General features: G+C 48.5%; 1 protein-coding gene across 2 annotated transcripts in view; it reads right to left on the minus strand.

The window, feature by feature from the left end:
* Positions 1 to 2,153: 2,153 nt before the first annotated feature.
* Colec11 (collectin subfamily member 11) overlaps positions 2,154 to 11,423 on the minus strand; it is a 29,389-nt gene continuing 20,119 nt past the window's right edge. Inside the window, exons 4-7 of one of the 2 annotated variants that reach the window (XM_021202378.2) lie at positions 7,061 to 7,132; positions 3,792 to 3,845; positions 3,241 to 3,336; positions 2,154 to 3,045 (exon numbers count right to left, since the gene is read on the minus strand). In XM_021202378.2, coding sequence (XP_021058037.1) covers positions 2,654 to 3,045; positions 3,241 to 3,336; positions 3,792 to 3,845; positions 7,061 to 7,132 — 614 coding nt within the window. In that variant the 3' untranslated portion in view covers positions 2,154 to 2,653. Of the gene's footprint in view, positions 3,064 to 3,240; positions 3,337 to 3,791; positions 3,846 to 7,060; positions 7,133 to 11,423 lie in introns of both variants that reach the window. The other variant, XM_021202377.2, reaches the window with a different exon arrangement.

Consider the following 11,423-nt stretch of genomic DNA (forward strand, 5'->3'; position numbering starts at 1 on the left):
ATCGTCACCCAGTTCATGGCTCACTCTAAAAGGATGGAGCCGTGATGCTGAACAGCCATAGCGAGAATGCGCATTGAAGAAATGCCAAGTAACAATCCCACAGATCGACAGGACCGGTGCAGGTGGTGCCAAGGGAAGGGCCACCAGGGAGAAAGGCAGGCAGGCCTCTCCAGGTCAAAAGTTAGACAGAAGCAGCAGCAGGCTGGTGACTTCTGGCCTCCTGTCACAGGAGGCTGGGGCTCAGATAAGCATCTGGGCACCTCTTGCTTTATTCTGCTTTCCCACTTACAAAGACGGGAACCTCCTCTCCCAAACAACCAGGAACCTCTCCGCTCACATGTTACAAGAATTTTCTCCCCGGTGTGAAGGGGAAGCTAGGGAATGTATCTTAGCCCTGCCCCCACCACCACCACCACCACCATCTAAAATCCCAATGGCAAAGTTTAGCTCCATCCACATTCTTGCTGGGGAATTAATGGATTTAATGGGTGGGGAGTTCTGTGCAAGAGTGTAGATGACCCTAAAACAGATAAAACTGGACAGTGTACACCCAGCATGGATGGTGGAGTCCCCTTTTCCTAGTCCTTTCTCAGACCACACAATTTAGCTCTTCCCAGAGACCCTAAGATACTTGCAGTTAGAACAGAATTGCATATAACTGGCCAGAGAGGAGTGGCTGGATACTCAGGACAATGACCTTCCACGCCTGCTATAAGGGAATGTCAACAGTCAACCGGCCTAACTGTGATGCGCTTTGCCAATCAGACACTATATTTATGATGGCGTAGTTTGTTCTACTTAGAAGACAACGCTGCATAAAATCACGGTGTCTGAAGAGGCCTCCAAAGAAATTTTGAAAAACCTACGTTAAGAACTGTGAAACAGAATCAACTAACCTGGGCTCCCAGGGGCTCCCAGAGTCTGAGCCACCAACCAGGGAGCCTGCATGAGTCTGACCTAGGCCTTTTGCACATACGTTACATTACAGTTGTATACCTTGGTCTTCTTGTGGAACTCCTGACAGTGGGACTAAGGGATATCTCTAACCCTTTTGCCTGCCTCTGGAATGCTCTTCTTCTGTGTTGCCTTGGCAATAGGAAAGAAGGTGCCTCATCTCACTTCAACTTGATATGCCATGGCTGTCTCATGTCTTGGGAGGCCTGTCTGAAGAGAAAGGAGTAGATGGGGTAAAAAGAGTAGGGGAGATAACAGGGAGGGGCTGGGAGAAGGGTGAGGGGAAAGTGCAGTGGGATGGAATAGATGAGAGAGAAAGAGAGAGAGAGAGAGAGAGAGAGAGAGAGAGAGAGAGAGAGAGAAGATATATACATACATACATGATAGATAGATAGATAGATACATACATACATGATAGATAGATACATACATACATGATAGATAGATAGATACATACATACATACATACATACATACATGACAGATAGATACATACATACATACATACATACATGATAGATACATACATACATACATACATACATACATACATGATAGATACATACATACATACATACAAGATAGATAGGTAGGTAGATAGATAGATATATAGATAGATGATAGAAGATAGATACATATATACATACATAGGTGATAGATAGAAGATGATAGATAGATAGATAGATAGATAGATAGATAGATAGATAGATAGATAGGAAATAGATAAATACATACATACATACAAAATAGATAGATAATAGAAGATAGAAGATAGATAGATAGATACATACATACATACATACATACATACATAGATGATAGAAGATAGATAGAAGACAGATAGATACATACATACATTCATTCATACATAGATAATAGATAGAAGATAGATAGATAGATAGATAGATAGATAGATAGATAGATAGATAGATAGATAGATAGATAGACAATAAAACTATGAAAGTCTGAGGTACCCCCTTCCAAGCCTCTGTAGTTTGAGAGGCGTGGAACCCTACTAAATCAGCGAGGTGACCCAGCTCTCGCTGTGACAGACCGCTGAGCCTCACATGAATCCCTATTCTACAGACTCCTGGTAGTAGGTATTCTAGGTCACTGTATGTCAGGGTGATTTGCTTGATCCACATCAATAGATAACACAGCTAATGAAGGAGATAGAACAAAAGACAACACACATTCCATAACAGAATCAGAGGATTTATTTGTTTTCTTGAAATATGGATTTGAAGCAGAGCAACAGTCTTCCTACCTGGATAATAGTGAAAGAAATCTAGATGATAGCGTAACCTATAGAAACACTGGTCACCACCTGGGCACTTTCTGTGTAGTGTATAGGGTGGGCGGCAACTCCTGCCCCTATAGGCACTGTTTCATGACTGCTGCAACATTTACTAGGTTTTGTGGCTGGACCAAGACAAGAGCTTCAGAGCATCCTTCCGAGTGGTTATCCATAATGAACATCTGACAAGGGTGATGATACGCCACCTATTCAGAACAGCGCTGGAAACAAGGTTTCTCCCCTCCTACCGTTCAAACAGCCCTTCCAACTGTCAATGAGGCCCTGCACTTCCATGCAGAGAGGAACCCGCAGACATGGCAACTGGTGCTCAGGGTTAGTTTGTGGCCGCTGGTGTCTATAAAAGGTGGGGTTCAGTTGACCATCCCCCCCCCCTGTTGGCCCTCACAAGTTCTCTTTGTCAAACTCGCACATGAAGTACATGGTAATGTGGCAGGCCACATCGTTCCAGCCACCCGAGGCCACCATCTCCACACAGTCCTCCTCATCGTAGGCGTTGTTGGGCTCTCCGCTGCGCCACTTGTTGAAGGTCTGCATGGGGGAGCGGTCTGAGTACACGAAAGCACCTTCTTTCTCCAGGTCGTTGATGCCGATGAAGACGCGGGCCAGGCCAGCCTGTGCCAGGTACGAAGCCATCAGGCCATTGGCTGCCTCGTCTTTGGGCATGCTCAGTGTGCCACCTCGGCCTTGGCAGGACAGCTGGGCATCTGCGTACCGCTTCTCCTCCTTCACCAGCAGGTAGATCTTGCTCTCAGTCTCGCGCACGCCAGCAACAGCTGCAGGGGAGGGCAGTGCTGAAAGCCAGCACTTGCATTTCTATAAACAAACTCAACGCACTCCACCACACCACAGCCACAGGCACGGCAGCGGTGGGCGCTGAGCAGCAGAACACGGAAGCCACTGCTGTCCAGCTTCGGGGAGAAGGGGGGGAGGGGCGGAGTAGGGAAGGGAAAGGCCTCAATCCAACGTACCATTTTTTATGAATTTTAGCTCAGTTGTCAGTTGAGTGACCTGGTTGTCCATCTCCCCAATAGCCTTCCTCAGCTGACTGCACTCACATGGAATACCTACGAGAAACAACCTGTTATGCACAGGACTGGTTTTGGAAAGGAAGGATGTGCGCGCGCGCGCGCACACACACACACACACACACACACTAGATGCATATTCTACTGAGAGAAGGATCAGGAGATGAGTGTTCCAACCTTTAGGGCCTGAGTCTGCCACACAGAATGATGCCTTACAGATCAATTACAACCCTGAGAAGGTGTGTTTGTGTTTGGGTATTTTGCCTGCATTGTGTCTGTGCACCACGTGCGTCTACGGCAACCCAGAGGCTAAAAGAGGGCGCCTGATCCCCTGGAACTGGAGTTACAACTTGTTGTGATTGCTAGAAACTGAAGCCAGGTACCCTGGAAAAGCGGCCAGTGCTCTTAATCTCTGGACCGTCAATCACCCCAGACCCGCAGTTTATGCTTTAACATATAAACTTAATAGATTTTAAGTTTCCTCTATGTCATACCAGGTTCTCCACTGGGACCAGGGGGTCCGATATCACCAGAATCTCCTTTTTCACCTAGAGGCAAAAAGAAAAAAATTAAAGTTAGCATTTGGAAGGGAGATATCCCTTGAATTAGAATGTGTCAAGTTAAAAATTGCTTTTACTGAAGCTGAGGGAGTAGCTCAGTATATATTTATTTATTTATTCAGCATGCATGTCTGAGACTCTGGGTTCAATTCCCATCACTCCCCCATCACCATACTCTGTAGACAGCTCTTCCGGCTGTTTATAAATATGGACACTTGCATTTTGTGGGATGTGGGGGAGCAGCCAATGCCATAATGGAAGTCAGCTCTGACTCCTCCCCTTGGGGAGTGCTTTACAGGCAACACTGTGTGATTGATTAACACCATGAGCAGATAAGAGTAGGCCAGCTTTATGTCTCTTAGCGCAACAGGAAAATCTAGATGAACGTAGAATGGGAGGTGGGGAAGCTTGTGGAGAGCCAGGGCCTGGAAGTTCTCTTTGTCAAACTCGCACACTGATAATCCCAAGCTGTAACCCAAGTTCCTCTGAATCCACCCCAGATAGGATAGTACCACAGGAGGGCCTAAACGCCGGACTCATGACCAACCTCTTTGTACATAGGTGAAGCCTCTCTTAACCCTTGCCGTCAGTCTCAACACACACTGCTATAGAACACAATGAGAAGAATGGAGCTATCCAGCCACTATAAGACCAAGCCTCAAGGGCTGGAGGGATGGCTCAGTGGTTAAGAGCACTGTCTGCTCTTCCGAAGGTCCTGAGTTCAAATCCCAGCAACCACATGGTAGCTCACAACCATCCCTAATGAGATCTGACGCCCTCTTCTGGTGTGTCTGAAGACAGCTACAGTGTAGTTACATACAATAATAAATAAATATTTAAAAAAAAATAAAGACCAAGCTACGTGTGTGTGTGTGTGTGTGTGTGTCTGTGTGTGTGTGTGTGTATACACGTGCCTATATAAAGTCATTTTAGAACCACTAACATATAGAACTGTCTCCATGAAGGACTCCACATCTTTAGATTCACAGTTCATGCACATAAGGAAGGAAGCATTTAGGCAGCCCCCCTGCCCATCTCACTCCTCTGTGTTCTGTCAGGGGCTTGAAGACTATGAGAATCTCAGCCTGACCAGGACTCAAGAGGACAGCCCTACCCAGAAACAGAGCCAGTCAGCTGATCAAAGTCAAATCAAGGTGGTCCTGGTCTCCATATGAGACTTGGAGATGTGCCCAGCACACGTGCTGTGTAGAAAAGGATACATATCCCTTCTGTCTTCCCCTTGCTCGTTACAGCATTGTCCACAGCAGCCAATGGGGACAGACGGCCTGAATGCCCACAGCCTGGGAAACTGCAGCACAGAACGCAGTCTTCTGAGCAAATCACCCACCACCTTCATCATACCAGTTGTGCCCACTTGCAAGATGCTATCAGATCATGACAAATGGGGGAATGGGGAGGGTCATTGGACCCTGACAGCCATTTACATGTAGTTCTCCCCTGACTTCATGTGACCTTGGGGTCTCAGGAGTACCAGAGAATGTAGGCTAGCAAAAGTTAACTTGCCATAAAAGGGGGGTGGGGGACTCCATCACTGTGACTCTCCAGTGTCATTGCTTTGGGGTCCCCCACAGTTCTGCAAGTAACCCTTGTCCTGTAAGCCTAGTAAATCCATTTGTCCTCTAGGTTGGACTTTGGTAGGACAGTACGTTGGTTTGTTGTTGGGACCTTAGGAGGAAAGGATAGACACTATTTATGTCTCCCCAGGGAAAGAATTCTCAGAATACTTAGAAAAACAAAAACATGGTTTATCTATGAAGTAGGTGTTATTCAGTGTTAAAATAAGGGAATTTTGGCCATTGCTACATGATGGATTCGGAGAGAGTTGTACTAAGAGAAACAAGATGACCACAAAGGGCAATGCCCATTGTACAATACGTAGGATGGGCAAATTCACAGAGACAAAAAACAGACTCTGGGTTGTCAGAGCTGGGGAGGAGGGAGGGAGTTACTGCTTAATGGAGCAGTGTCTCCGTGGGGGCGATAAAAGGCTTTTGGAAGCAACGGGCGCGGTTGCATCACATTGCGAATGTGTTGGCACCACTGAACTGTGCAGCTGGAACAGTTGAAATGGCAGTTTTTATGAGACTGATCCTTTATCTTGATTCTGTAAAGGTTTTATAGCCTGCAAGTTCCTCAGTACTCCATGCTCATCAGGAAGATATCCCTCAGCACTCCAAGCTTGTCCAGATGATGTCTGATAGCAGGTCCTTCCCAGAGAAGGGGCAGCTGAGTGCCCACCTCCCAACACTCTGGGTCATCGGTCTCTTTCTGGAAAGACAGCACAGGGCCGCAGCAGATCCATGGTGTGGGTCACAACAAACCACCCAAACCGGCTCACAGCTCAGACTTCAGACCAAGACCTCTTAGGGCCAAGAGTCAACCTGCTCCAGTGTGGGAACTCAGTAGACAGAGCTGAGAAGACCACATCCAAATCCCTTTATTGCCTCTGATTGCCAGCAGAGCTCTTCACCAGCTATTGGCCACCACAGGACCCCATGCTGACCTCAATGAGATCACACAGGAAGCTACATGACCATCTTGTCCCCCTAGGGTCCAAGTGCTCAGAACATGTCTGCTGACTGAGTGCAGACCAAAGGACATAAAACAGGACAGTACAAACATTCAGCTATCTGTTAACTCCCTTGTACCTGATGTCCTGGCCACAGGGAGGGAGGCCTAACCTGCCAAAGTCACACGAGTCACATGCAGCATCAGGTGCTGCCGGACACTGGAGTTTCCAGTCTCAGACTTGCTGGTGCCACCTTATGCCCTGTTCAGGCTGAGAGTCATTCCACAGTCTCAAAAGACAGGGAAAATGAACATAGAGGGTGGGGTGAATTCATGACCCAACCTGTGTGGTGAATTCCTGACCATGTGAGGCTCTCATCATTTCATCATGCTTGCTAGGGAAGGTGTAGCTGAAGATTTGGGATCTGAGTCCAGCATCCAGGAGGTTAAATAGTCTGCTCCGTAAGTGCCTCAGGCTGGTGTGACTCCACCCACCCTGATGCTCACAGAGCCAGCAATCCCTTTGGTTTCCCTGGAGTGAGAATACTGTGACAGAGTTTATCAGGGTGACACATGAAAACAAGAGCCCCAGGCAAAGTGGCACAGTCAGTGACTGTTCTCAGACACCCTGAGCCTAGCGGGGGAATATAGGGAGAGATGTGTGTCACAAATACCTTTTGCGCCAATGGGACCAATTTTTCCATGGCGGCCCACAGTGCCTTTCTGTCCTTTGTCCCCCATGTCTCCTGTAGAAAAGAATAAGGTCAAAGTTGATTGATGCACTATTGATCTTACATGCCGCTTCATCACCATCTCTCTCTCTCTCTCTCTCTCTCTCTCTCTCTCTCTCTCTCTCTCTCTCTCTCACACACACACACACACACACACACACACACGTGATTAAACACCCCTCCCCCTCCCCATCACAAATGCACAGGCAATCTGACACACCTCCTCTTCTCTATCATATAGAGTGCACATGTGATCTGGCATGCCTACTCCTCCATATCATATATGCACAGATGATCTTATGTGCTTCCTCCTCACCATCACACATGTGCACACACGCACACAAGAAGAGATGTCACAAAATACAGGCTCTTGAAGGGCACATAGTACAGTCACAGGATGACCCCTCACAGGTAGCCAGCTGGTTTTGTTTCCAAAGGAGAAGATAAGTCACTCAGGTGGCAGAAAGGAGGCAGACAGACCAGCACTCCTGAGTCACTCAGTTAAAGCCAGCTCTCCTCTGAGCCTGGATCAGGAAGGCCAGGTCCCTGTCCTGTATCCTAGCTCAATTGTGTCTCCCAAGCTTGTTCTCACACCCAAACTAAAAGCATCCCGGCTGGATGCTTTGGGGAACAACAAAGTCCTGGGCACCTCTGGTTGCCTTTGAAGGTGGCTCTGCAGGAGACAGATACCACAGAGAGATGCTACTAGAATGCTCTCTACATGCCTTAAGACTGCTTCCTGTCAGCAAGGCCTTCAGCCCTTCTGTTTCCCCTCATCCATTGCAAGACAGAGCAGTAGCTGGCCTTACCTGGCCCCAGAGAACACCAATCACTGGAATAAAGCTACGCATCTAAGACCCGCTATTCTTTCCCAGATTCACCACAAATCAAGGCAGAAGACATTTCTCAGTGCTGTGTCCTTCCTTGAGCATCCTTGCTTCCCCTGTGGTGCCCTCATAACCTTCTGGGACTCTCACTGGAGAGACACCGAAGCACAAGTTGAAAGCAAGCACACAGCGAAGCACTGAGGAAGAGACAGGCACCAATGGAAAGGTTCATGGGTGGTTAAGATGCCCTGATCTTTTAATCTTCTGTTGTCCCTCAGGTCACAAAGACAAATGGAAGCTCTCTCAAGACAGACAGGAGGGAGAACTGTGCTGTGTGCTGATGAGGCACCTGATAGCGCAGCACTTCCCAGAGGGACAGTTTGTGCAGAGTGGGTAGAGTGCTCCCTCAGTGTGGATCAGAGGGAGTCCAAAGGACAGAGCACTGTCCATTAAGCCACAGCTGACTGGAAAACACACCATCCGTGGGAAGCGCGTGAGAACAAAGTCCTTGCCTGCAGAGCACATCCGTGCACGCAGGTTCTCCTTTAACGCTTCTAACAAGGATTTGTTGCACAGAGGCGGTTCTAAGATTACGTGACTCGACCAGGTTGGACCCTGAAAGTCCAGCAGAGCCATATCAAGAGCCATGGTCTGCTGATGTGAAAACCATTCTACTCTCCTGGTGCCAGGAGGTGAAGATGGGTAGAGTCCCTGTGGGTGGAAGAGCAGAACGAGCCACTGGTCCAGCAGGGTACAGAGTGTGAGCTGAGGGCACAGGGGACAATCCAGCAATTGTAACCTAGGGGAGAGGTACAACTGATACACACGAAAGAGGCCCTGAGGTGGCGCAGGCCAGGGGCCCTGACCCATCTGGAGGCTGAGGAGGGGATTTGGGAGGCTATAATGCATCCATGAAGCAGTGGGGCCCACTGGAGAGTCAGGAAGAGGGGAGGGAGAGAGATTCTTGCTTGGGAAACCTGGCCGTGCTTGAGAAGTGGACAAGGCAATCACTGAGGCCAGCCGGTGGCTAGCTACACAGCATCTAGGAGACTGAAAAGAAGCTGCCTAACTGGCAAGTGTCTGGGAGTTGACAACGCCTTAGTGTTGAGCTATGAAGTGAGGTCAAGGCTTCCAGCCTGGGTACTCAGGTGCAGAGTGGGTCACCCTAAAACCAGGAAAGCCAGAGAGGGCACTGGGCTCTCGTATCCTGTGCCCTCTCTGTGGAAGAAAGGCAGTGAGTATAACACGGGGACAGAATACAGCCTGACGCTGGTAAAGAAGGAATCTAAAGGAATCAGAGGACACCAGGAAAAAGATGGCAGGCAGGCTCAGCAGCAACTCCATGAAGCCCTACAGGGGGCACGGGGGGGGGGGGCATTCAGAAGGGAGAAAGCCTAAGACCAGAGCAGGCAGCAGCAGAAGCATCAGGACATCAGTCAGTGCCTTGATCAATGACTTAAAGAACAGGAAAAGAAGGGGAGGCTTTAGCAAGTGTACCCAATCTTTTGAAATCCCAAGACTCCACTGACATCAGCGTAGTTCATGCTAGACCATTCAATTGGGTTTTTTAAGGAAATCACAAAAAAAAAAAAAAATAGCAATAGCTGATTTTTTTTTTTTAAGATTTATTTATTTATTATATGTAAGTACACTGTACCTGTCTTCAGACACTCCAGAAGAGGGCGCCAGATCACATTACGGATGGTTGTGAGCCACCATGTGGTCGCTGGGATTTGAACTCAGGACCTTTGGAAGAGCAGTCGGTGCTCTTACCTGCTGAGCCATCTCACCAGCCCATAGCTGATGTTTTAATGAAGCTGTCTTGGGCTGCACAAAGCATGGATGCTACAGATTGGACAATATCAGAATGACCCACTGAAGACCCACCATGGAGGCGGGGACAAAGCAGCTCCCCGCATGCAGGAGTCCAGTGCCACTGTTCCTGAAAGCAAGCCAGTGAGCTGACCTATCCAGCCCAAGTTCACATAGGTATTCGGGAAATATAAGGTTCGGCTTGCCCATCTGCCACCTGGGGACTCTCCCCAGCCCCAACCCCACTTCGATGCTCTTGTGTATAAAGAACAGATAGGTTTGTCATTCCAGTACCCAGGCTTGCCACGTGTCCAGACAGACAGAGCCTGGGTAGATGGATCCTAGAAAATGAAAACCGAAGACCATCTCCCACTAAATGCCCTAAACCTTGGGAGATCTGTTACCTACAACCACAAGACTGGCGGGATTGAGGCTTCAGAGTGCACATGTAGAATCTGTTGTGTGCTGTGTAGGAAATGATGGGAAGGGATCCAGAGTTCTCTGGTCCACTGTGGGGCTGCTTCCCTTTGAAGCATCTAACTGGTTCAAGGCTGTGGTAGAGGAAAAATTATACCACCCCTCTGTCTTCTCAGCCTTCCAGCCACATAAGAATAAAAAAAGTTGGGTCCCTGAGGTGACAGGCAGACAGGATAAAGAGGCTCGAAAATCCCTGGAGGAAAAACACCTGCATCACAAACACCTCAGGGTGATTTTTTTTTTTTCTTTCCTGCAAAACCCCCACCACAATCAATTAGCACTCTATTGTCCGACTCAGTCCACTGACTGAGTTCGGCAGTGGAGTCCAGCATGAGTCCGGCTGTCATAAATCAGCCACAACCTGGGGCTGATTTGAGAACACTTGGCTTCAGCCCATCCCTAACCCTCACAGCCCAACAGGAGCAGGGATTCAAAGCTGTTGCTAACGCTTGGCTCCTGGTACCAGCTGGCACCACGCTCAGCTCCTGTCCTTGGAGAAGTGCAGGTGCCAAGCCCCTACCATCAGGGAACACAGGAACTAAGAGCGAGGGTGGAGAATGGGGCACAGTGGAGCCAGCAGCAACTCAGCCCAGAGGATGTGAAGGGCACAGGGAGGCAGAGTCTGGAGCCCCAGAAAGCAAACACTGCCAGCTGGCCTGGGTAGGCAGCAGCTTGCAGCCTTTAGGGGGCCTCTTGGGCCCCCAAGTGCTGGACAATGCACATAACATTGATGCCATTGGTTTAAGATGTGCGGAGGTCTGGGGAGACAAGGAGTGAGACAGCCCTAAGTCTGCACATCTCTGACCTTATGGAGCTGAGTAATCCCAGACAAGTTGTTTAATCTCTCTGAGCCTTTTTTTCACCTCTGTAAACCTGGAATCTGGGGCTGGGGTATAGCTGAGTTGAGAGAGCACCTGGTTAACATGCTCAATGCTGCAAATTCAATCCCTGGTATGGTGTAAATTGGCATAATAGCGCATGCTCATACTCCTAGCATTCGGGAGATATATGCAAGAAACCCAGAAGTCCAAGGTCATCCTTGACTATATAATTTCCAGGACCAGCCTAGACTACATGAAACCCGGCCTCAGAAAAATAAAAACGTAAGCTGGATACGGTGGCTCACATCTTTAATCCCAGCACTTGGTAAGCAGAGGCAGATAAAACACTGTGAGTTCAAGACCAGCCTG

This window comes from Mus pahari, chromosome 7, assembly GCF_900095145.1.
Source record: "Mus pahari chromosome 7, PAHARI_EIJ_v1.1, whole genome shotgun sequence".
NCBI lineage: Eukaryota > Metazoa > Chordata > Mammalia > Rodentia > Muridae > Mus > Mus pahari.